At 44.7% G+C, this 27449-nt stretch overlaps 2 protein-coding genes across 2 annotated transcripts in view; one reads left to right on the top strand and one right to left on the bottom strand.

Moving 5' to 3' along the window:
- Positions 1–25438, bottom strand: part of asic4a (acid-sensing (proton-gated) ion channel family member 4a) — a 76949-nt gene extending 51511 nt beyond the window's left edge. Inside the window, exon 1 of the mRNA XM_064311325.1 lies at positions 24403–25438. Within this exon, the coding sequence (XP_064167395.1) occupies positions 24403–24978 (576 nt within the window). The 5' untranslated portion in view covers positions 24979–25438. The remainder of the gene's footprint in view (positions 1–24402) is intronic.
- LOC135241169 (protein FEV-like) overlaps positions 1–27449 on the top strand; it is a 270601-nt gene that overhangs the window by 187243 nt on the left and 55909 nt on the right. The gene's annotated exons all lie outside the window — the stretch shown is intronic.

Below are 27449 nucleotides of genomic sequence, written 5' to 3'. Positions count from 1 at the left end.
TCCTTCAAAAAAATGGCATGCCATAATCTATAAATCTCTGAGTGAATCCATTCTAAAAGGACATGGGTGACATTTCCTTTCTGAAGCCAAGCAGATTAAGGTATTCAAGTTCAAGTCCTTCCTGGCTGTGAGTGCCTGTCAAGGTCAGAGGGAGACGCTCAAGAATGACATTATGTGCGGCCTCCCGCGTGCCTGTGTGTGTGTGCGTGTGTGTGCGTGTGTGTGTGCGTGTGTGCGTGTGTGTGCGTGTGTGGGGGGGTGGGTGTGTGTGGGTGTGTGCGTGTGTGTGTGTGTGTGAGTGTGCGGGTGTGTGCATGCATGTGTGTGTGTGTGTGCGTGTGTGGGGGGGTGGGTGTGTGTGGGTGTGTGCATGCGTGTGTGTGTGGGGGGGGGTGGGTGTGCGTGGGTGTGTGCATGCATGTGTGTGCATGTGTGTGTGTGTGTGTGTGTGTGTGTGTGCGCTTGTGTGTGTGTATGGTTATGATGGGATTATTAACATCCAGCAGTAAATTAAAGGACCCCGGTGCAATGTGGGAAGCGACTCAAGTCTCCGTGAGCGTGTGAGAGGGTACAGTATGCCTGGTGCTGCTCGGGAGTGGCATGTGCGTGATGAAGTGCTCTGCAGTGACTTTCCAGCTGCGCCCGAGTGGGTCACGCAGGGGACACCTAGCTCACATTTACCTTTTCCACCGGTTCCAGTCGTGAAAAATTTAACACATTAGCCAGCATTATCCGACTGACCTTCTAGAACAGGGCTCATACCTGTATAAACACTGCTGTCAGAGACCTCGACGTGCTGTAGTACGCACAGTTCTGTGGCCCTCGGATGGAAGAGAGGGCTGATGTGTACGCGGGGAACAGACTCGAGGGAGTTCTGTACAGGTACACACTGAATTGGGGTACACAGCAGCCTCTGAGGTTCAAAACAAAGCGAAGCAGGAGGGTTTCTGAGCCATGCGAGTGTATAATCACTTGACTTCCTCTGGCCGGGAGGGGATACAGTTAGAGCTGGATGCCGCATGATCTCATTTTGACTGAGTGCAGCCCCCTGTGTTTTAGTTCGCTCGCTCCGTCTCAGCTGCGGCGGCTTAATTGTGTTCGGCAGTTGCGTCTAACCCCGGGTTAGCCTGTTCCCTTTTAGCCTGATAAAATGCCACCCTATATTAAATTATATTTTGGCATTCTGGGCCCTTCGCAATGTAATGCGGAGGGGGGGGAGGGGGGGGGGCGCGCACATAGCAAAACCAAAATATCCCTCATGACGAACTGCGGCTCCATAAATGGTGGCAAGTTCATGGAGCCCTGTTGCAGAAGTGATGCCCGGAAGTCTATATTTTATTCCCTTTTATCTGCTATCATTTTGAGCATTTCTTGAGATTACAGAAACTGTTCTAAATAATGCAAATGTCATTATTTCATTGCATTTTTACAGTCTAAATAAAATCGAGGTTTATTGCCCATTGATTTTCGCGAAATTCAATTAATATCGAGCATAAATCTGTTGCGCGTATAGCTGGTTGACAGAAACAAGGGCATTGCTTGCATACAGTAGTGTACTGTTCTTGATTGCCCTGCTCTAATGGATCACAGCAAACATTTGGTCATATTTGACTTTATTGGGACTTGGATTGCATAAAATTCTGATATCCAGTTTCAACTGCTGAGTGTATATGAAATGCATTGAAGATGCATGCTGAAACATACACTCCTATAAGATGGAGCATGTGCGTGTGAATAGGGATCTGAGCTCTGTTGCCAAAATCTCAGATAAATTTCTGCGATTGTGCAAAGCAGTTGTTTTGTTGGACATGAAGGAACATTTTTGTGTAAGGTCAAAAAAAAAAACAACAACATTATGAACAGGGAGAGAAAAGAGACCTTATGACAAATGTCATGGTGTTGTGGACGCTAATTAAAAAGCCAGCCTTTAATAATCCTGCTACGATGCATTTGGTTGGAGTTAAATTTAAGAAGTGAAGCCACATACGCACAGGTGCCAGAACCACTTCGGGTCCAAAATCGTCCTCTCGCCGGTCATGACTATTGCCATAAAGACCCTCTTTCCCCCAGCCCAGCCTCTGTCTGCAGTGTGAGTGTGCACAGGAGAAGCGGTGGAGCTCTGCTCGGCGATTCGAGCCCTCTTCGTGCTGAATAATGCATGAAAGACAAGCCCGAGTCACTGCATCAAGCCATCCGAAAAAAAAGAAGAGGGGCGAGGAGACATTAAAAACTGTGAGAAATATCGGAGTAACTAAAGTCACCGCCAAGCTGTGCATAATACGGACGGTTAGAAACATTTAGAGCTCTTTATTGTAATTATGAGAGCCTTTTGGATGGAGTGCGGACTCAACGAGTCCCCCGGCACTCTCTGTTTGCAGCTCCGCTGAGCACTCGCGTCTAGCGGTGGGGTGGAAATTGAGGGTAATTGCACGTTCGCCCCATAGATATTGCAAGCTGGCAAACAGCAGGAGCTTTCTGCAGGATTTGCCAGTTTGCCGCTGCGGCTGTTAAAGCTCCAACTTGTTCCCGTACCTCCCCAACGCGCGGCTCCCGAGTTACACTTTCCCTGTCCGTCCACCGAGTTTGATATTAATGTTCACCTTTTTGATGGGCCCAGAGGAGTTTAAAACCCACACTTCCCTGGCTTGAGAAAGACTGCTTAGGGTTCGGCTGCCAGCTTGGATACAAATCAAGGCTGTGTAAGGAAGTAAATAAATAAATAAATAAAACACGCTTCTCCAGTAACGTGGAGTCGACCATTCGACCCAAGGCCTCGCTCTTCACATTAATCACGCAGGTTTGCGGTGTTTATTTCTCTCGCGGCCTCCCTGATGGATGATGATTATATTCCCCGTCCAGATTAAAAGCTGCCAAACAGCTGCCACTCCTCTTTCCTTCGTCATTGGCCCCTCTGTTTCTCTGTTTCTCCATCTCTGACTCTCTCCGCCGCAAATGAAATGATAATTACGAGGTCCTCATTCCGCTCTGTTGGCCTGGTGATATTTTATTCATTCAACATCCATATATATATGCCGTGTTTACCGAGATCTTGTCCTGTTCCCTCTCTCTCCCCGAGCCCAAATTAGAAATGTTAGGAAGGCCGAGCTCTTAAAGGTGAAAGTCCTTTGAGCTTCATTACTGATTTGCTGCTACGCGCATTTCTGATTTGTTTATCGCAGCATATTTTCCCACTTATTTTATTCAGAAAAAAATATTCCGTGGCCGGTTGATAAGATTTGTCACGGTTTGTCTGAAGTTATTTGCATATACTGCATATGCAGAAGATGAAAATGATCGTAAACACATGACAAGCTACTGGAAAATATACAGCATAACAAGCCATTATAATTGACTTTAAAAAAGGTATTAAAATATGGGTTTTATCAAATATGGTACAAATGTGATTTTGCTCAAAGTTTATAAAGGTAGAGTAGAGGTAGCATCATTATTGCCCTACATTACTTATATTCATTAGTAACCCACTTTTGTAAAAGTTCAATATTCACATAATTGCTTTTCAATAGTATATAGGCAAATGTTGTGTGTGGTGTGCCCTGGATGGACTGGCGAACTGCCCAGGGTGCATTCCTGCCTATCGCCCAATGCATGCTGGGATAGGCTCCAGCACCTCTCGTGACCCTGACCAGGAATAAGCAGGTATAGAAAATGTATCGGTGGATGGATGGATAGTATATAGGCACAGATACTAACGTTTGCTTAATTTTTCAAAACAAAAGTTCGGACTTGGTTTTACAGTGTGTCAGTCAGAGTACTGACATCTGGTTGCTTCTTAGTGATGGAAATTAGCTGATTGACTTGACTGGCAGTAGCTATATAAAGCAAATAATACCTTGAATTTTTTCAAATACCTTGAAGTGAGAAAGGCGGTCAAGTCGGAGAATGGGTGTAATTTAGCCCCAGAAGCTGGTGGTCCACCACAAGGCTAGTCCACAAGTGGCACATTAAATTGTTCAGACTGTTCTGTCTCACGCTGAGGAAAATCAGCGGTACCTTCTAAATCGGCGGGCGGTGGAAAGAGAAAGAACATTCAGCTTTTCATTAAGCAAAGCTTTACATAGCCTGAATACACTACCATCAAACTGCTGTGTTACTGCCTCTAATGAAGCTAGCTCCCACCCCCCCATGATTCTGATGGTGGATTTAAGTTGGATGGAGAATTTAATGCGATTCTAATGTCTGGACTGTCACTACAACTTCTGATGTGTTTGAGCTTTCATCTACAAGCTAAGCTTTCATTTGCCATTGCTAGCAGGCTAACTGTAAATAGCAACTTTATTTTGTCACAATTTCAATAAAAAAGGGGCTGTGTTCTGGCAAAAAAATTGGTGTGATTATATATTAACGTGTGTTTTTGAAACTTATACATTTTATATTAACACAAAGCACCAACACCTGTGCATCAGGTGTTACTGTTTGGTTCAAGCTTCAAACAAAGCCTGAAAGTCCTTATGTGCACTGTCGGGTAACTTCAAAGTTGAAAAATCGAAACCGGCAATCAAAAACATTGGCCAATGTGCAAAACACAGCATACGGCTATTTTGCAATACTCTTCGTCTTTTAGCAAGCTAGCCTGCTGGATGTGCAAACTAATCACGTCAGCAGACCACTCCTGGCCTACAATAACAAATTGCAGATAACCCTCATTTACACCCCATAATTAAGACATACAGTTTAGCCAAACAACACACACGCACACATACATACTGTATATAGTATATGATAGAGGTCTTCCTTGGTCTACCAGGCCCTTTTGCGATTACTGAACTCACCAGTGCTCTCTTTCTTCTTATTGATGTTCCAAACGGTTGATTTTGGGGAGCGTAAGGTTTGGCCTATGTCTTATAATGGCTTCTTTGCCTTTCATTGGCACAACTCTGGTCCTTATGCTGACAAATGCCAATAACAGACTCCAAGGGCAATCAAAAGCCTAAAATCAAAAAAGTACCAAAAGCTCTTATACCTGCAAGAAGTTATTGAACACACTTGACTAATCAAAAACAGCTGTGAAGCCATTTGTCCCAAACATTATGGCACCCTGAAATTGGGGGGGGGGGGCTTTGTATATGAAGTGCTGTTTTTTCTACATAGTGAAACCAAAATGTATTTAATTCTGGACTTTAACCACATACAAATTGTTTGATTACAAATCTAAAATCATGGAGCACAGAGCCGAATCAAGAAAAAACCATGGCTTTTCCCCAAAAAATTATGGAGCTCTCTGCATATGTCCTTCAGACCAAAAATAAATAAATAAATAAATAAATAAATAAATAAATGTGAATAAGAAGGTCACGGTGGGGGAAAAAGATGCACAGGCCATCCAATATCTGCTCAAAAATGTATTATCCTTCTCTTATGCGCAGTGAGAATGTCAAGGACGGTCATTACACATGATCAAGGTGCCACACCTCATTTATTCTGAATGATTGTGCATTCCAGGGCGTTCGGAAACGAAATGGATGAAATCACACATTTTTTTGAAAACATCTATCATTTGTATTTTCCTGTTCTCCTGGGCACTGGAAAGAAAAGCTATTACCTTCTTGGTTACAGGAGGGCGGGGGAGTACATTTTTAATTTGCATTGTGATTTGAACAGTATAAACAGAACCTAAATAGGGCATTTTTATTCTACTCCTCTGATCAGCAGTGCAGGGATCACATTAGCATCGACAGTACATTGGATTTTAAAAGTTGCAGAAACACTATTTTCGTACCGCGTGGAGCTGAGAAAATTCATAAACTGCCTCATCAAAATTTTTTAGCATCAGTTGCCTGCAGTGGATGAGCAGAGCAGTAATTGAATTTTTTAAAATCACATCTTTGCTTCTGCTTCTCATAAAGGTGTGTGTGTGTGTCTGTGCTTGTGTGTGTGTGTGTGTGTGTGTGTCTCACATCTTCAAGAGAAGCAGAGGCAAGCATATAAAATATTTCATTTTGAATCAGGTTGTGTCCTCCATGAGCATGTCATCCCAGCAGTGTGTAGTGAGGAACATTAGTGATGAGCATTTTTTAGGTCCCAGCATTTTTACATGCCATTAATCCTGCAGTGATGTGGGCCATGAATGGCTTTCTGGGTTTATGTGGCTGCGGGACGGTTTCTAGGGGCGCACCCTCCGGACTAGGGGGACCCATAGCCGGGACAGCCTAAGTATGAAAAGGAGTCATCAGGTCTTCTACCTGACGGATCAATGTAAGCGCAAATTTCAGATTGCTTTCCTGATGGGTGCCGAGTTATCTGTGATTCAACTTTAATAGGTTATTGAGCGCTCGGGCATTTAGGGAACAGGGCTGTATTTCAAGTTATTGACAATCAGATCCCTGCAACTTTCTCATTAACATACACCAGGACAAACAATATTAATCTTCACTGCGGCTCCAGGAGTGGCTGAGTAACTGTAAGTGTGAGGGGGGCCAACACAGGGGGGTTTGAGCACAGAAAGGTTAGCATATTAGAGGACTTCAGTATAACACACACACATGCACACGCGCACACACACACACGCGCGCACACAAACACACGCGCATGCACATACACACGCGCACACACACGCGTGCACACACACACACACACACACACGTGCATGCACATACACACGCGCACGTGCACACGCACACGCACACGCACACGCACACAAACACACACACCTCCTTTAAGGGGGTGTGGATGTAAAGGGATTCCAGGACTGCAGAATGTTTTCATTTTTTTAGAATAATACTGGTTGAGTGGAAAATTGCACCATCAAATGTACTTTGAAATGTATGAACTTTGAATCAAAGCCCAAATCTTCAATACTATTTCACACCTAAAGCCCAAAGCAGAAATGAAGGAGATCATTCACAGGTGTCTGTGGCTGCTTTGCAGTCATAAGAGATGATGCAAGTTAAATAAATTGAAATTGTACAAGTAGTTACATAATGGAACATCAAAACTTGAATGTTTTATATGGGTACATACATGCCCTTGTCAAGGATGACTTGCATACAGAGTTTACTTCCATAACATCTATTTATGCAGCTGGATATTTAAAGGTGCAGTGTGTAAGTTACTCAGTTTTCTTCTAGAGTAAGGTTAACAACCATAAAATGCTTAATTAAAGGTGCAGTGTGTACGTTTGTTGTAAGAATGCTTTTGTTCATATTTTCTTCATGTAAAATTTCCTTCATATCCCAACAGATGTCAGTAAATTAAAAGGTCTAAGAAAAAAATCTGGTCGTTCATACAGTAAAGTTGCTAGTTTGTCATCTTGCATGTAAAGCCTTTAAACTATGTGTGACCCGTTCTATCATAATCAGTTGGAAGTCGTTATGGCCAATTTTACATAAATCTTTGTTTATGCCAAAAAATTTCATTTTTGGCTGTGTCAGGGTACCATCTTATTTTAGCAGGACAAAATCTTGGCTTTCATAATCTGTCAAATTCAGAGTAAAAACATAGTTTATACATAAGATGACAGGGTAGTACCTGAGTGTTGTTTCGTTTGGATGCCTAGGTAACGTGACCTGTGCTCTGCTCTTATCTCTGTAGCACTAGCCCCGCCCACCCTGTTTGCTCTGGCAGAGCTGTGAATGCGCAAATGGAGGCGGGGCATACAGCTGTCTTGATTGGTTGTTAAGATTCAGGCGTGGTGAAATTTGGAGTGGCTGATTTCAGAGCCTGGGGCAGTCAGAGAGACCAGATTTTTTTTCGTAGACCTTTGAATTTATTGATATCTTTCGAATGTGGAGGAAATTTAACTGAATATGAGCAAAAGTATTCTTATAGCGAATTTACACACCGCACCTTTAATTAAGCATTTTTTAGATTATTTACCTAACTCTAGAAGAAACCTGCCACCTGGGAACGAAAAGGAAGTGGCAGTCTTATCCATCTCTGTGAGGGCTGGCTTTGCGGTGTCGTGTGGCTCCCCAGCTGTTGCTGGATACCCTTAATCCATAACTCACACCGTGCCCTTGGACTCGCCAATGAACTGCGGTGTGACTGTCACCTCAATATCTGTGCATGCTTGAGCCCAGGAGGCCGGTCCAGGAGAAATGGGGTCATACTGTACAGGGGTCTGAGGGACAGAAGGGGGGGTGTGGTGTGTACCCCCCAATTTATAGAGCAATGCACTCAAGCCAGTAGGCCCCAATTTAGTCTAATAGAATTTGGCTTTATCCTTAACATGATGAAAACTAGTTTACGCAGGAGTTTAGCATTTAATTTAGCATGTACAGCTAAACATTTTGATTAAGGAGGTCACTGAAATGGCCAGAAGTGTTGCATAACGTATAAAGACTGCTTACGTTTGTTAAAGATGAAGAGCTTACTGCAAATTGAATCTCAGCCTTAAAATGAACAGCACCTGAACGTTCACGTGATCAAAAAAATGGGGATTGTCTCTTGGCCGGTTTTCACAGATGCTCACTTATGAGCCCAATCTTTCTATTCTTTTAGCTGTCAGTATGCCGTGAGCAGAGAGGGGTTTGAAAAAGGTAACGTGAGGTGAGCAGCAGAAGAAGCAGCATGTGGCAAGATTTCCTGTGACACGCTGTTCCGGAAATTTAAACAGAACTGCTCAACTAAGTGTTTCTGGGTAATTCAGTCTCGGGTTCACTCTTCATCTTGTTGAACACTCTTCCCAGCAGGGGAAGGAGACAGGCAAGAGAATGGAGGCAAGGGAATCAAAGTAGTTCTGAGTAAAGACAGAACACTGACAGGAGAATTATTATTTTCTTGGAAGACGCCCTCGTCGTGACTTAAACACTGTAACTCATTAGCTGTTTTTTACTTCATAAAAAAAGTACTTTGCTCACAGGAATAATAGCAGTGTCCCATTTGGAATTTAAACCATGCACAGAGCAGACATTTCATTATAACACATTTGGGGTATTTATTGAATAATAAATAACCCAAAAGTGTTCACACGTACTCAGCCATATGCACAGCCATTTTCTTCTTGCTGAATAACACAACAGATAATGCTACATGCATACAGCTCCGTAGGAGCATTGAATATTAGATGCGTTTCGTGCTTTTTATCAAATTTCATATCAAATTTCATAGAAAAAAAACATAACGTTTTTTTGGTCTGTCAAAAAAAATACATTTTCCTGCACATACACACATTTCAGTGTTTGGGCTATAAAGTTAACGCAAAATGGTGACACTATTTCACCATATTTAAACTGTTTATGCATGTCAATAATAAGATTGTTCATCTACAGTAGCTGCAAAACACTTGACACTCATAAGCAGAGTCATGGTGTAGTGTAATGGTTAGGGACCTGGGCATGTAAGGTTTGATTTCGAGGTTAGAGGATTGCTGTTGTACATTTGAGCAAGATATTTAACCTGAGTTGCAGTGGTATATATCCAGCTCTATAAATCAGTTCAAGGCAAAAATGATTGTTCAAGTTGCTCTGGATAAGTGTGTCTGCTTAATAGCAGTAATGCATTTAATAGTACAGGATCTTATGACACTGCACAAATAAAAGTAAAAAATATATTTGCTGCTTGTTACAGAATATTGCATATTGGGGAAAAGGTAAATTGCTATGAAAGCCTCTTCTCTAGAATGTCATTATGAGTATGTCATCATCCGCTAAGCAGTACTCTAGCTTTAAGCCTTACTCATGGTACGACCAAGATTGTTCGCATTTTATATAAGACCTCAGACGCTACCCTTTCCATCATTGCATTTCAAGGTGACAACAATAGAATATGCCACCAGTAAAGCATATGTTCACCTAAGTCACCTAATATGAGTCTTAAGCTCACACTGCACATTCAAAGCTCAGTTTTAGCATATTGTGTTTGTGTGTGTGTGCGTGTGTGTGTGTGAGAGAGAGAGTGTGTATGTTTGATAAGGGTACAGAAATGCTGCAGTCTGTGTAATAAGAAATATAGAAAACCATGTCTACAGTATCATGCCTAAGCATGCCTATCCCTATAAAAGCCTTGTAGTGAAAAACACTGTGGGGAAAGTGTTCTCTTGTTGAAGTCTATGCTCTGGAAGGACTGTCGTCCTTTTAAACTTGGGTGGGCCACTGGATCCACTCCCCAATCAATGATCTTCTTGCACAAACTACAGTTTACAGTCCTCAATGCCTTTACTATCTCAGCCAAATGATATCCCCTCCTCTCCTCTCCCTGTTTCTGAAGGATTGCGGGACCAATTGGCCAGTGACTCAGCTAAGCGCTTCAAAAGCCTGCTTCAGCTGAGTATAAACACAGCTCTGCGTGCGGCAGTCATCTTAACTATTACTGTACTTTTACAGTGGTGAAGAAAGATTCGTGCTTTCCGATATCGGTGCAAATGGTGCGTTTTTAACATCACTTAACGTCTCTATTGCGAGCAATTGTACCAGATGGTCACAAACGACCAGAAGACTGGCTCATTTCTTAAATGTCAAATGTTTGTTCTCGTTCCTTCAGTGATATCCGTGAAATAACACGGAAAAAAGACAGTAAGAATGCTGTACTATGAGTGTGCCAGCGTTCATGTATTTCATCTACATAACTGCATCTGAACTCAAATTGGATATTATAGTTTTTCCTCTTGTCATTTTGCCCTTTTTGTCATCTCATTAGTCCGTAATGAATTCATTGAAATCTAGACATTAGTGAAAAGCAGCGTTTTTACTGGCATACTCACCAGAGAGTGACATCTCATGATTTAGATGACACTGGGCTTCAACTAAAGGTCGAATGATTTGTCGGCAGCACCCAAACCACGAGATTGAATTACTGTTTAACGTGATCCGCACCTTGGGATGGTGAATAGATAGGTCTGAATTGTAAAGTAACATTGACAGGGACCTCAGGTCCTTGGAACCCCAAAGTAGACCTGTCCAGCAGGCAGTGAAATAAACATCGGGGTTTGCGATAAATTGAATCAACCTGCTGACACAAAATAATAAATTAATAAATGTCTTAATTTTTTATCATTTGTATGAATATAATCTGAGATGTAATGAGATGGTTCAGCTAAAGTTCCTTTCTGAAGGATACAGCACACTGCCGCACTCATTGTAATGTTCTAGTCATAAGCTCCAGTCCTTTAAGCCGTGATGTCACGGCGCGTATTCCAGTTATCGCTCAGGAGTTTCTGCTCGCTGTGGGTAGCGCTTTACCATATCTTCGACAGAAACGCTCTGCCGCAAATAAGATGCCTTGAGGCGTTTTATTTCCAGGCTGCGGGCTCCTGTGAGGGATTGTCGAAGGAAACCGCATTAACTGGCCCGAAAAGACATACCCCCCCCCCCCCCAAGAGGACACTTTCAGATTATTACCACCAAGCTTCCATAATCTACATCCATCCCGGTGCCCTCGCTCCAAGTCAACATGACCTTGTCAGAGAAAATGACTAAATTTGTTTTTGTTTTTTTTACATAGAAGCAGTGCACTATCATTTGGCTCGGACTCAAACGCTATAAAGCATTCAACATCAAAGCCATCTGACATGGAAGCAAGCTGACCACGCTGATGGGTTTCTGCACACTGTGTTGGGAAGCCTCTGCATTTGGACACATCTGATGTCTGACCAGAATTTTGACAAGGAAGCCCATGTACAGCAAATAGCTTTTGAAGTTTGTGCAACCTGGCAGGTTTTCTTTAACGATTTGTGTCCAGGTAAAAGGAAACCTAGTGGGGACTGTGGCTTATTTTGCTGAATGTTACTGGATGCCCATGTTATACCTAATTAACACATTTGTCACATGCTTACCATATACACAAAATTGTCTTAAAACTAGGAAGGAGCATTATAGCAAGCTGGGAGCTGTCTCCATAGACCCTCAGTTTAAAAACGGCCAGTGTGAGTGCAGGTGTTTGTATTAGCCCATCACACAGACCTGATTCTACTTATCAAGGTCTTTATTGAAGACCTGATTAGTCAGTTAATCAGGTGGTATTGTGCTTGGAACAAAAAAAAAAAAAAAAAAACCTGCACCCACACCAGCTCTTTTTGGATAAGATTGGGGACCCGTGGTCTAATCTTTTCTGACTTGGTAGTTGGCCAGTAGGGGGCAGTCTTCCCTGCAGCCAGTAGAAATCAATTTCCCCAGAGTAGTGTGCCGCTGGAGATGCTGTAGAGTAGGTTGTTCTCCAAAGTCCTGGCCAGATTCCAAGTGTGGCTCTGGAAGTGTGGCCTTTTAACTGTACCCTATTTTAGCCAGACCATTTAACTGTACCCTTTTTAGCCACCTGGGCTAATGTGTGGAGAGCGTTCTGCTGGCCGTTTCATCCCTCACATGTGCGCTACGTGTTGGTCACGGGCGAGTTTAGTTTCCTCACCTTCTCCGCAAAGCACTTTGAGCTCCTCAGACATTATGAACAGCACTAGAGGAAATAAACCCAGTGGATTCTCATTATTAGAGGTTGCATGTTTGTTTGCGGGGTGGGGCACTGCTGCAACGAAATGAACACAGACTTCTCTGGCATGTACCCAGTAAAGGGGAACTGCGAAAAAAATGAATACAATTAGAGAGGAGCATAAGAATAAAGAGCCAATAACTGGCTGTGTGAAACACAGGAAATTTACCCATAATTCAGTGCGAGTAGTAACGAGAATGAATGCGAAAGGCGAAAGGGAGAGGCAGAGCTCCGAGTGCAGCATTAGTCCAAGGAAAACGAGCCGATCGTCCAGCCAAGCAGACACCAGTTCTTCGCACAGAAAGACCTGGGGGGGGGGGGGGGGGGTCGGATATTCGCTTGACATTTATGAACCGCCATCTCGTGCTGTTGTATGGAAGTCCATTTCAACTGTGATATTTTAATGCAAATTGCAGCAGTGCAATGATTTTTACATCTCATTTCTCTATGCAGTAAAAAAAAAAAAGAAAACACTGTCACTTTCAAAGCATTTAAAGATGCCAATGATAGACAAAAACACTCCCATTATGCTTTTCAGACTAAAAGCAGGGCTAATTCATTTTCTGTTCGAATTTTTACTAATCTGTTCAGAGTGGAGCTTTGAAAATCGGTGAGGAAAATAGTTTTAAATATTCCCAGTGGTAAAGAAACATACCTGAGATATCAAAATCTGTAATGCACTGGACCTATTTCAATGTTCTTTGCCTACGGGGTCTTTGCATAAATATAATTATAATGTTAACAAAGACAAATCAGCTGAATTATGTGCCAACTGCAGAGAGAGAGGCTTCTTCGGTATCAGTCACGTTCACATGGATTTGAACGGGATTCTTAATGTTTACACAAGCGGAGGTACCAGAGCGTTCCTGTCCAGCTCCACTGGGGTTAACAGACATGGCTGGGAATCCTCACTCCAAAATGGAGACACGGCGTAATTAGTCACAGACGGCGTTAGGGCTGGGAAACAGTCTGACTGAATGATGTATTGATCCAAGAGTGGGAGGAAAAAGTTGGTAATTTTTTCAGTCTTTTACAAAGCTCCATCATCCAGAGGAAACACACACACTCATACTGGCGCTCACATAATATATGTGGTATTTGTCAAAAGGAAATTAATGTTTCGGGGGGTGAAAGGGTCCCTAGGGTTAGACTGGAGTTATCTGTGAGGAGTATTTCCCTTGCAGGAAAAATTGCTTCACAGAATTAAGATGGTTTTTTTTTCTTTTCATTTTTTATTATTTTTGTCAGGGCAACAGCAACAGTAATGCCCCAGGATGCAGTTTTTCTCGTGGGGTGGGGGAGGGGGGGGGGTTTACAAGTCCAAAGTCTGCTCTTCAAAAAAAAAATAGGCTGGAAACAATTTGGGTTTATTAAAACTCGAAAAGATCCAGAAGCGGATAATGAGTCATGCTCTGCAGCACACACGGGCTGTCTGGCTCCAGCTTGGGCTTCTTTGAGGGAAGACGCAGCAGCAGCGCCACACTTTGAGTCAAACGCGCGCACTAATTTGACTTTGATTTAGATCCTCGCCGTCCAAAACACTGTAAGAGCGCAGAAGGTGGTGCGTGGGAGGGGAAGGGAGCCAGACTGCTCCAACCACCACCCATTTTGTTTCGGCAGGATCTCGCTTCGCCCACTGAAACGGGGCCCGACGTCTCTCCGGCCGTCGCTCGTCTCCGCGGGAGGCTCGGGGCAACGACGGAGGGGGGGGCGACCCTTCCCCGCGCGTCTGCGGGAGGGGGCGGGTGAATCATGAAACGCAAGAGGTGGCGCGCGGCCCGCCAAGCTGTTACCGGCGGAAGGCATTAACCGGGGAAAGCGAAAGGCAGTCCTTTCGGGATAGCGTGATGCACTGCAGCAGAACCGCGCGCGCTAGTGACAGACTTCCGTAGGTGAGGTCATCGGCAGTCACCTCCCTGCCTGTGAGAAAGTGCCAACGAGTTCGTCTAAATGGGACATGTACATAGGCTCGTATAGCGCAGTAAAACGTTCAGCGTTAAATCAGCTCTTACAGACTACATATGGTCACTGTTGAACTCACATGTAACTGTTCCACTCTGTTAGACTGTTAGGCACTCTGTGAGTTAGAGCTGAATTAACACTGGACATTTTACGGTGAACCAGTGAGAGGTTGAGAACATTTTGTGTTGTACTAGCTGCGGAGAACTAAGAATAACTCATGTGCACGTAGAAGCTTTTGTTGAAGTTTTTTTTTTCGAACCCTTTTTTAAAAGTGATGCCAACGTATGAAAGAGTCCATGGCTGAGTGTTCGGGCAGGTGCTGTTCCACTGCCCCCCATGCATACGGAAAATAAAGTGCTTGGCGACCACCTCATCGCCCTGACTCCTCTGGAGGCCTGATGTTCCAATGGGACCCAATAGGCAGGAGGAGAGAGTAGGGGGGGGGGGAGGGGCTACAGGGTGCCAGGCAGCACGAGGTGGAGCCAGGGCGCAGCCCCCGCTGGGGAACCTGATGTCATTCTCACACTGCTGTGTCTGAAAGCCATTTGAGAGAGCGACATCCTTCCCCCCTGGGGGAGCCGCCAGCTACGCGTTCAACAACACGGAGCACCTATTACTGTCAAAATCTTCACCTCACAGAGAACCACTGGGAGTGTGTGGAAAGGGTCCTGTTAAAGCTCCTTTTTTTTTCGACTAAGATGTCGAATGCATCTTAGACTATACTTGTTTCCCAGGTGAACCTGTGCATGTTAAATGTGGGACCAGTAGTAGATAGATGAACTGATCTGGGAAATAGTTTTTCTTGCTAACCTGCAGTATGCAGTATCTGCACAAGGCAGATGGATCAAATGTGTGGTGGTCTGTGCTCAGGGGAAATCAGCTGGTGTGTTGTAGTGTTTGTGTGCTGGGACATTCACTGTTTATCTTGTGGAGATGAGCACACAGTCATTAATATATTGATCTATAGATATAGTAATAAATATTGTCACAGAAATGGTAATACATGCAGTCAATATTTACTTTTGAGCATGCATAGTTCACCAGAACAAATGTGTAATTGCTCCTATATACAATTTCAGCTATACTGATATTTCAGGGTTGTATGAACAGTGAGCCTTCTCCAAACCAGATTTTTTTTTCTCATTCAATGTTTATTTTATATTTATTAATATGAATAGATCTTTAAAATGTTTTTATTTTTTTCCTTAGAATTCTGTAAGGACATTTAAGTTGCAATTACTCTCTTAAAAGTTTGAAACTGAAGTCGACAATTTCTACTTCTAGCAACAATTACCGCAACCATGTCAGCGCACTCCCCCATGATCAAATTCTGCTGTCCCCAGGCGATGAAATAATGCACAATTACATTGCATTACATTTATTTGACAGACGCTTTTATCCAAAGTGATGTACAATAAGTACACAATGGTCTGTTGGTGCAATTTAAGTGAGCCTCAGTAAACTGGACAAGATGATTAATATGCAGTTGCAGTACATTTCCTAAGGTATGTGGACACCCCTTCTAATTAGTGGTTTCAGCTATTTAAGACACACCCATTGCTAACGGGTGCATAAAATCAAACACACTGCCATGCAACATCCATTGACAAACATTGGCGGTAGAAGAGCTTAGTGACTTTCAACATCATAGGATGCCTTACCAACAAGTCAGTTCATCAAATTTCTGCACTGCTAGAGCTGCCCCGGTCAACTGTAAGTGCTGTTATTGTGAAGTGGAAATGTATAGGAGCAACAAAAGCTCAGCTGTGTTGGCCACACAAGCGCACAGAACGGCACCGCCGAGTTCTGAAGCCTGTAGCGCGTAAAAGTCATCCGTCCTCGGTTGTCCTCGGAAGGCCCTTTCCTGTTTCAACATGACAATGCTCCCATGCACAAAGGAAGGTCCATAAAGGAATGGGTTTCTGAGTTTAGTGTGGAAGAACTTGACTGGCCTGCACAGAGCCCTAACCTTTGCCCTATCAAACACCTTTAGGATCCATTGGAATGCTGACTGCGAGCCTGGCCTTGCGCCCAATATCATTGCCCAACTTCACTAAATCTCTTGCGGCTGAATGGAAGCAAATTCCCGCAGCCATGTTCCAAAATCTAGTGGAAATCCTTCCCAGCAGAGTGGAGGCTGTTACAGCAGCAAAGCGGGGTCCAGCTCCATCTTAATGCCCGTGGTTTTGGAATGAGATGTTCAACAAGTGCATACTGTATAGGCGCAATGTTCAGGTGTCCACATACTTTTGGAAATGTTTTGTATCTACATAGTATATCTTTTCAATTGCATGTGATCCACCACTAGAACTCACAAAATGATGGTATCACATCAAACAAAATAAGCATACAAATTGTTTCATCTGGATCCTTACTGATGAGTTTAATGTCAAGAACCTTTGTTGAAGTTTATTGATCCAATGACTCTTGAAACTGATAAAACTGCAGTTACAATTACAGCCTGTTGAACTCTACATTCACTGCTGCTGTACCTCAATGGCTGTGTTTTAATTGCACTGATTTCATCAGCATATGAAGGCATGCAAATCTGTTTGTGAGAAGAGAGGAATTTTGTAATAAAAAAAGAAAGAATAGCAATCTGAACCGTTCTAGTTGCAGAAGCAAGAGAAACGCCACAGGTACTGCGAGTTACCTATCATGTTTCTGTCACTTCTGCGACTAGAACAGCCACCTCCAATCTGTGCCATCACCGCTGAGATTTATATCCTTTTAATGTCTCTCCTGAATATCAATACATCTACAGGGGAGGGAGAGCGGAACGGAGTAATCGTACCCAGCTCTATCAACATCAGGCTGGTTACTGGGTCCAGTGCTTTGCAAAAATGTATTAAACCGCACTGTTGAAAAAAATGAAAAATATGACAGTCTTGTTTGCCCTTGCAATTCTGGAGCCTTCGACTTGCAGGGAACTGACTCGCCAAGTGTGATCCCTATGGCCTGCTCTCATTTTGAATGGACAGCGACTGATTTAAATTACTCGTGTTTAAATGTTAATTATTTGATCTAGATTGAATAGATGGAGTTATTATGGACAGGTCACCTTCTCATGTTGGTCTCATTCCATTAAATATTCAATTATCTTTTTCAAATTCACGCACCTTGCGACGGAAATCTAACAAGCTAACGTGATTAATTGTACACGAGCGCTTTTAAACACGTTTGGTGCTGAACACAAATCAAATAATCTTGATGTATATTTGCGTGCATGTGTGTGTGCGCATGTGTGAGAATCAGATAATCTTGCTATATATTTGTGTGTGTGAGTGTGCGCGCACGCGCGTGTGTGTGTGTATGTGTATGTGTGCAGTGCCCTCCAAAATGTTTGGAACAAATACATATTTTTTGCTTGATTTCACTTTGTACTCCACAATTTTAGATTGCAATCAAACAATTCATGTGTGGTTAAAGTACAGATTCTCAGCTTTTATGAAAGGGTACTTATGAAAGGGTACTTATATTTTCATATATTATTCTGGTTTCACCATGTAGAAATTACAGCACTTTTATGCATAGGCCCCCACTTCAGGGAATCATAATTTTTGGGACAATAATGTTACAAAAAGGAAATTAGTCATGATTTGTAATTTATATCCTGTGCATGCACGGACTGCTTGAAGTCTGTGACCCATACTGTAGATATCACCAGGTGCTGATTATCTTCTCTGATGATGCCCTGCCAGGCCTGTACTGCAGCCATCTTCAACTTCTGCTGTTTTGGGGGCTTTTGTTGTCTTGTGTTTTCTCTTCAGCATATGAAACACGTTCAATTGGATTTAGATTGGCTGACTGACTTGGCTTGTCAAGAATTTTCTCATTTTTGGCTTCAAAAAACTCATTTGTTGCTTTAGCAGTATGTTTTGGATCATTGTTTTGTAATGAAGCATTTGCTTAAATTTGAGCAGATAATTCATTCTGCTGCTGCTATCAGCAGTTACATCATCAAAGAAGACAAGTACCTGTGGCAGTCATACATGCCAAAACCATAACACCCCCATCGTTTTTCACAGATGAGGAGGGTAGATCTTGGGCAGTTCCTTTTGGCCTCCACACTTTGCTCTGACACAAGTGAATCTTGTTCTCATCTGTCCAAAAGACCTTTTTCCAGACCTCTGCAGACCCTTTTAAGTACTTCAGGGCTAGTTTATCTATAGTGTACCCTCTGTAATTCTGTTCATGAAGTCTTCTGCAGACAGTAGTCACTGACACATCCACACCTGCCTCCCGAAGGGTGTTTCTGATTTGTCGGGCAGGTGCTTGGGGTTTTTTCTACATTATGGTGAGAATTCTTCGGTCATGAACGGTAGAGGTCTGTCTTGACCTTGGGGGCCTTGGGGGCAACATATAGCTCAGGAGATAAGAGCGGTTGTCTGGCAATCGAAGGGTTGCCAGTTCGATCCCCGCACTGGGCATGTCGAAGTGTCCCTGAGCAAGACACCTAACCCCTGGTGGATGAGAGGCATCAATTGTAAAAGCGCTTTGGATAAAAGCGCTATATAAATGCAGTCCATCTTGGTCTACCAGGCCCTTTGTGATTACAGAGCTCACCAGTGCACTCCTTCTTCTTAATGATGTTCCAAATAGTTGATTTAGGTGAGCCTAAGGTTTGTTCTGTGTCTGGCTGTTTTTCTTATATTTCTCAGCCTCATAATGGCTTCCTTGATTTTCATTGGCACAACTCTGATCCTCATGTTGACAAATGCCAATAACAGACTCCAAAGGCAATAAAAAGCCTAGAATCAAAACTAGATATTGAAAGCTCTCTTATACCTGCACTATGGAAGCAATTGGACACACCTGACTAATCATAAACACCTGTGAAGCTATTTGTCCCAAATATTATGGTGCCCTGAAGTGGGGGGGGGGGGGGTAATTAAAAAGTAATGTAATTTCTACATGGTGAAGCCAAAATGTATAAAAATAGTCTTTTTTGCTGAGAACTGCAAATCTCTCGCTCACCTTTCTGTGTACAGTGGCAGACTAAATTGCCAGCTCAAAAACAATTAACTACTTAGTTTAAATTAAATTTAAATTTTACTTAAATTTAAATTTGGCTGTAATTAGGTCCGGTTCAGATTCAGATCATTTTGGAAATAAAAAAAGAACCAAACAATTATGCTGATTGCTGCCCTTATTATAGTCTCGACATTTAGGAGGAAAATAAAGCTGCCATGGATTTGTTTAGCACAAATGCAGATGGAAAACAATGCCGGTGACTCTGAAATCCTCCGGTGAAGTCCCAGGTGACTTTTCACAGCTCTGTTTGTTTATCGAAAACAGTGTTTTCCCAAGTTTCTCCTTTTTCGTCCAATTTAGAATACCCAGATGTATTCGTGAGCCCGTCTCGTTGCTCTGCCTAACCCTTCAGCTCGGTGAGCGCTGACGAGCACGCTCCGCGCTTCGAACGCGCTACCTAACGCACTACCGAACGCCGCCACTTACCTTCCCGCCACAAGCCGAGCTGAGCGAGTCGGGGGCGCGGCAGCGACTGCAGGACTAACTTATCAGAACAGCCAGTGAGACCTGCTCGTCCCTCCGCAACCTGGCAACACTGCAGCCAGCTATGGGCCACACCGTAGGGCCACCTCCGTAGTCACAGTCCTGATCTGATACCGGATATCGCGCACTGCGACCGGGTTTTAACGGGATGACCCACCCGGTAGTCCCATGCTATGCTACAGTCACCGCAGGGATGCAGCCATTGTTTGCTAAACTTGATTTTTCTTCCCTCCTGTTTTTCTTTTAATTTTTTTTTTTTTTAAATGTCCAACCATATGCACTGCTCTGCTCCAGAACACGTGATGTCATACCGCTGTGTCAGTTTACGCCTCACTCCGCATTTTGAGCTCGCACAGACGTGAGGCGGATGAATACTCTTTCATGTGCAGCTCGGGCAAGCAGACTGCGGGCACCCAGTGCGCCAGCAGAGGGCGCTGGGGAGCGGTGACGCCGCTGACACTACGGGGCTGTGGGGCTGCCAGTCAGAGTTCACATTTGATACCGCACTGTGAACCCCGTCCACACGCTTGAACAGTGTCTTAACAGGGCATACTGTAGCCCTTAATTGCGACAGCTGTTTTTTTTTATAAACCCCTTCTCCAATTAACCGAAAGAGCAAAAATCATGTTTTGTTAAGAATTTGATTTGAACTTCAGTTAAACAATGATCATACTTGGTCATGGTCATAGCAATTCTGACTTCATGTGTTACCTGGCTAACTCATCTACTTAAAAACAATTGCACGAGAATGTTGATTTACAGTAAAAAAAAAATCTAAATTAATCACCGTTCCTTATTTGCCCTCCTCCCCCTCTCCAGGCAACCATGCTGCATTTTGCCTGTAGTAATATTTAATTTTGTTGGCTGAGTGGAAGTGAGATAAGGTTTTTGCTACCCAACAGTCAATAATTACACCAATTGCACTGCTGACGACAACAGTCATTAAATTTTACATATGAAACAGTTTCTTCGGTTTCTTTTCTTAGCCTGATTTTTTTCCCCACCGCAGGCCAAAAACTGTTAATATGAGTCAGAGCTTAAGCTCCAGGACACATGAGTGTCTTTCAGTTGCACAACTCTAGCACATGACACATTCAATGTTGCTATCTGCACATATCAAAATGAACGTGCAGTCTCCCATGGCAGAGATTGTCTTGACAAAATAAATGTAAATAAAAGGAATAACTTGGATGTATATTATCTATACTGTACCAGTGGATGTCTACTGTGATCCTTAGTGACGGTGAACCATTTTCTCCAAATGTATTTGACTCCTCCAAGAGAGTTGGTGCCAAAAGTTTGTGCCCGACTTGATGGAAGCAATAATGGATAAGCTAGCCATACAGTACCCCAGCCTCACCCCCGGCTCCGTTGTGAGTGGGCCAGAAGTGCTTATGCCTGCAGACTGAGCTGACTCCGGTCAGAACACTGAAAGAAAGTTAATGAGAAAGGACCCGTGGCATAAACCAAACTCAGCCGAGCCTTTTCCGGCTGGGCAGAGAAGCGCCTTTGTGTCTGCTCGGTTTCTCTGCGCAGACGGTGAGCGTAATATCACCCGATGAAAATGCAAATTGGCGTAATTACCTCCGCAACTAGACCGTTTTTTCAAAGGTCACTCCTCAAAATTTTTAAATACGAAATTGTCTCGTAGCCGGTGTGGTGATGCATGAAAGGAATACAACTCTGCTGGTCCCATTCAGGAGCGGGCACTTTATTCGTAGGTGATTGGTTGAAGCGTTGATTCATTTGTATTTTGTCATTTTGGAAACATTGAACACGAAGAGCTGAAAACCACCAATCACCTATGATGCATGCACAATAAAATAAATAAATATACTGTGTTTGTGTGTCTGTGAATCAGATAATCTTTTTATATTGAACATTTTTTCTTAGTTTTATTTATTTTTGTATTATATAAATGATGCCTTTCTGTATGCCTTCAGGTCCCACCCTTGTCATAACAGGAACTGAGGATAAAAACCCGAAGGCAGTATTGATGCGTTTGCTAGTAAAAATCACGTTGCTGTACTGCCCCAGCGCTCCATGCCAGACTGCCCTCAGTCCTGGTTGTGCTGCCCGTGGGTGTGGAGCACACGAGCTGTCATGTATAGAGGGAAACAGGGGAAATGTAAATCTGTAACGTCTGCCCGACAGACTCACAGACGCAGGTCACACGCTGCCAGAGAGAGCAGAGGGCCGTGTGCAAAATTCAAAGGGACTTTAATGCAGGAAGAAGTCCTTCCTAACCCTTAATGGCCGACACGGGGTGACCCACGTCAGAGTACACTCCACAGATCTATGCTTGGAATTAACTGACTGTCAGCCTGCTATTGTGCTCGCCTACAGAGAAGTGTGATCCCCTTGCAGGGACAATTCACCTTCAGGTTGAGTGTAAGTGATTGGAGTGATGAGTGTTTTTACGCGCAATGAGGGATAAACAGACGTTTCTGACAACCAGCAACTATTCTGGCTTTAGAGTCTGGTTGTAGGGACATTTGGGTTTTAAAAAAAAAAAATGCACTTCAAGGCAGCAGCTTGTACAGTAATGTTATGTTCCAGAGGCTGTATGTATGAACTATTAATGTAATAATGTTTATTTTCAATTGTAAACACAATTGTCCATTATTATATCATGCCAATAATACTTTCCCGGAGCTCAGTGGTCTCAGGTTGCATGCACCACAGGAAATGGTTCCAACCAAAAATAAGATTAAATATATTTTTTTTCAGAATAATTCAAAGTTAATGATTCTGGTCTATAATCTCTTTATCCATCCAGTGACCATTTTACTTGCACTGTGCAGTATGCCTTTAAAGATCTCAATTTAAGAATCCTGCGAGAGAAAAAGCTATCTCAGGGAAGCAGTTAAGCTGCAAGACAAAAAGGTCACAAAGTATAGCAGCCTATTCAATAGCCGAGTTGATGGCAAAAAGTCTGTCGAGTGCAACATTTGCAAACCAATTTAGTAAACACATTAGAATACAATGGCACTCGGCTTGGAACAGCCAAAAATAAGTTGGCAAAGAAGTGGAAAATCTGTCAGCTAAAGTTAAAGCAATAATAACACCCACCCCTAAAATGGGGTTGTCCAGGGATTTAGGACCATATGGATTTTCTGTGGCATTGTTGTACTTTTAAGTGTATAAATAAACAACTATCAAGGGTGTAAAACATGGTTAGGAAATAGTCCAGTACATCTCATATTTATGAGGAATTTTCTCTTAATACTGTTATGTAAAACATGTCAGTAATTAACCATCCAAAATTGTGCAAAGATTTGCCTGACTAAACCGTTGTAATGTGTAGACAAGCGTGATTTGGTAAGTCCTTGTTTCTATGTGGTTAATTAAGACAAATAAATGCACCGCAAAAACTGGCAATTGGGAATTCCGCAGATTAGAAGGCAAAAGAGGGTTATTTTACTAACTTTTCTTTTGTCACTAATGTGGCATTCCGGAGCTAATTCCGTATAATCTCTCTGTGGAAAAAATACCCAGCTTTCAGCAATTGGGAAAGTGAGCGTATCCGAGTGCAACTTGTCCTATTAAGGCTTGACATCAGCACTTAATCATCCCAAAGCAATCGCATATTCCATTTCGTCTGCAGAGGTTAAAAAAAATCCATTTCCCATTTGGGCCGCGGCTTTAATAAATAGCGGGCGAGGCGCGCGGGTTCTCGCCCCGAGAATCCCCAGAAGCTGCCTTATCCATCCCTGGCAATCTGGCTAATGCCAGAACCGTGTTTGCACCTGTTAATATTTCACGCGAACATTGGCGAGATTGAAACGCAACATTAGTGGAACATTATTCACCCCCCCCCGCTGACAGGGGGCAGCGGGCTTAAGTGGAGGCTGGAGTTATTTTAGAAGTGGATCGCCCCGCCGCGCGCTCTCTGAGCTCCGGGCATCGGAGGCAGCGTAAAACCACAGTCTGCCTGGGAAAAGTAAACACGGCTTGTTACTCCTGCCTTTTTTTTTCTCTCCCTCCCTCCCCCTCCGGCAGAAGTGCTGGCGCGGTCGCTCTCCGCGGTTATCTTCTCAAACCTTTTGAACGATCTGAACTGTCGAAAGGCTGGTGCCCTCCTGTCCGCAATGATAACACCGTATAACCGAGATAATATGCGGTCTGTTCGCAGTACCATGTGGATATAAATAGGATGGGAATCGAGAACCATGGAAGCAAGCTTGTAAACAGGAGTTCAGTTTGTTTTACAGAAATCCCCCGAATAAATCACAGATTTATTATTTATTTTTTATATATATAAAGTAATGCTTTTTGTAAGAAAACTAGATGGGATGCCTGCTTCTTTCTAAAATTCCCCACATGTCCCTTCAACAGGCAGCGAATACAATTTCCTTTAACTGTGCATCCTTCAGATTCTAAGAGCGGCTCAGATCATGCATTCGCGTTTTAGTATCGGGCTCTTTTATTACCCACAGTGCCGTTCACTGCTCCCGTTCACGTCGCACGCGTAAAGACAGGTGCTCACATGAATAAAACGCAGCGGCCGGATAACCTGGCGGGCTCTGGCGAAACTTCGGGACTCACCACGGAGAAGTCGTCGCTGGAGCAGTTCTGCCCGCTGAAGTTGCAGCTCTTCAGCATCTCGTCCAGCTGGTGCCCCGTCCGGTTGAAGATGTCCAGCATGTCGGGGGCGGGGTACTCCAAATCGGTGGGCTTGTGCCCGTCCTTGTTCTTGGGCGGCAGCCCCGTCAGGTTGGCCAGGTGGTAGATGTCGGCGTCGTTGAGCGCGCCGTGGCGGAAGCGGTTGATGTTGCAGATGGTCACGGCGGGGAAGACCATCTCGGCGCTCACCTCCTCGTTGAGGGCGGTGACGTGCGGGTGCTCCAGGTAGGACATGGCGCACTTGGCCGCCTGGTACAGGAAGAGCACCAGCGACGCCAGGAAGGCCAGAGCCCAGAGGCTCTGCCGGACGCCCAGGCGCCCCGAGACGAAGATGTGGTTGATCCCGTGCAGGGAGCAGGAGCTGGCGAAGCCCGCCAGGTGGCCGGCCGGGGGCGTGCAGCTCTCCCCGATCAGGCTCTCCCGGTCCCCGTCCGGCTTGCCTTTCTGCTTCTCATCCTCCTCGGCGAACTTGATTTTGCACACGAATTCGATCGGCATGTGGGCAGCCAGGTCTGCGTCGGGGCTCGCTCGCGATAACAACTGTGAAGCCCGGCTCCGCGCTGCCCCCTCCGCTCCTGCCTCTCTCTCTCCAAACAGATCTCAACTCCAGAAAAGAAGAAAAAAAAAGAAAAAGAGGCAGTGTCGCCGCAGCCGTCTCCTCCGCTGCCGCCGCCTCCTCCTCCTCCTCCTCCTCCTCCTTCGTCGCTGCTACAGTACGGCACTCTCCGCTTCCCGCCGCTCGCTCGCTCGCTCGGCTCGGCTCGCCGGCAAGCGCTTATCAGCGGCAAGGCAGCCGTCGGGGGGAGAGAGAGAGAGAGAGAGAGAGAGAGGGGGAAAAAAAAGCACGGCCGGTCGCTCTCCACTTCAGACCCGCGGATGGAAGCGCGGCGTTTTGAGCGGAGCCCAAATAAGCCGGCGGCTGCTTAATAATTCATGAGCGAGCAACACGCCGATTATTTCCCCCCCTCCGTGGCGAAAGGGGGCTGCCGCTTCCCCCCTCTCACCCAAGCCTCCACCCGCCGAAAACTCCTGCCGTCTGATTCCACTTGTTTGAGCCGCTCTGCCGCGCTCCGACCGCATTAAGTCCGTGCCAAAAGGTTACTCTGCCGAAAATCTGGCCCCGGACGGTTATCCCGCGGGGGGTCGGGGGGGGGGGGGGGGGGGGGCGGGGGGCGGGGGCGGCTGATGGGGGGGAGGAGGGGAGGGAGGGGAGGGGAAGGGGAAGGGGGGGGTGGTTCTGGTTTTTTAGTGCTCCTTCCAAGGTCCCCTGTGAGTGACTAATTGGAACAATGATGGGGAGTGAGGGGGAGAGGAAATGAGCACCAGGCCTCCTCTTCATGATCAATCTTCCCTTTGCAACCGAAATAAAATGAAAGACTATTGATCCGGCAAAAGCATCTGTCAGAGATTAGGGCGGGCAGTACAACGGCCCTTTCTTATCGGGAATTAATGGTGGCATCGCGGGCCTCCCGAGTGAATTTAAATGAGCGCCCCGCTTTCAGACGCGCAACCGGGATGACATTAGAGACGCTGAAATAAAGTATCGATTCCCCTGTTCTCGCCCTCCTTTGCGGCGCACTCTCCTCGCCCGTTAATGGCCTTTCCCCCCGATTGCCAAACAAAATTATGTAAATAGGAAACATAAAAGCGCTCCTTCTGATGCGCAATTTATTCCTCCTTTTGGATTAGTCATGCGGGGCACGCTATGGCAGACGTTGCCCCCCCCCACCCCCCCCCACCCAGAGGAAAGGAGCATTTAAAGGTGAATTTAACAGCTTTAAATGTGTTGCGCCGTACCCTTTTGAGAGCCTCTGTCAGGGTGAACAAAACCTAATGGTGTTATTTGATTAAAAAAAAGAAAAAAGAGTTAAAAAAAAAAAAAGAGAGAGACCGGGAGAGAGTGGTTGAGAGCGTTCGCCTCTACGCTCCCCCCCCCCCCCCCCCGCGGCGCGTGCTGCAGACGGGAACACGCTGTGTCCATCAGAGCACAAAGCGGAGCACATCCAGCGCGTTTCCTTATCGCGGGATTACGGCTATTTTCGCCGCGATTAACTTCCCGGGTGAGAGTGAACTACGTGACATTCGAACCCCCTCGCCGTGCGCGGAACGCGTTGGCGACGCGTTTCAGGACGGGAGGGAAAACGGGAGAGGATCCCTCCGAGGACGCGGCGGCGGCGGCGGCGGGCTCCGCGCTCTTCGTCGTCTTCAGCGTTCCCTCCGAAGTTAAAGCCGCCGTTGTTGTGGCGGATCGAGCGCGAGACTTCATCCAGGCGTTGGCTCCGGAGTCAAACGCAAGCCTGGGGAGCGCCTTATTCCTGGTAAATTTTGGCAGCTTGTTCCCGGCGGCCGTTAAAGACGCACTCCGATCTTTCCCTTCCCGTGGCCCGACTCCCCAGCCACCCCTGGTTCCCCAAGGCGGTCGCCTCTCAGTAATTAAAAATATGGTTATGTACTGTTTTATTCAGTCCCTCTGCACGAGGTTTCCCCAGGTTTAAAAAGAGCCAGGGGCATGGTGTACAGGTGAATAAATAAGACATATCAATTCTGGGCTTTTTTTTTTAACCTGGATAAATACGGTAGAAAAAAAGAAAAAACACGCCATGAATTTAGTGGTCAAGTACAAACTGTGGTCAGACGCAGCCCAGTGCTGTCCTGAGAAAAGAAAAAAAAGCCATCTCAGTAAATGCAAACATAGAAAAATAATATTATCAAAAAACACAATAAAAACCTGTAGGCTATACATCACTTTTCAGATCTGCGCTTTGGATATTAGTGCGCATTGTTTGTTAGGATTGTGTATCCCCCTGCCTCTGGGTGTAATCTTTCTGCGGGTTACGTACTGCAGATCTCATACGAGCCGGCTAGATTACAGCAAATACGACTGCCTCTGGAGCCTAATAATCATTCACACTCACATTGAAAACGTGCAAAAGAAAAAAAACAATGTTGACCAGCGTTTCAAACAATAT

This window comes from Anguilla rostrata, chromosome 15, assembly GCF_018555375.3.
Source record: "Anguilla rostrata isolate EN2019 chromosome 15, ASM1855537v3, whole genome shotgun sequence".
NCBI lineage: Eukaryota > Metazoa > Chordata > Actinopteri > Anguilliformes > Anguillidae > Anguilla > Anguilla rostrata.
The sequence above is the reverse complement of the archived record's forward strand: the minus strand, read 5'-3'. Positions and strand labels throughout refer to the sequence as shown.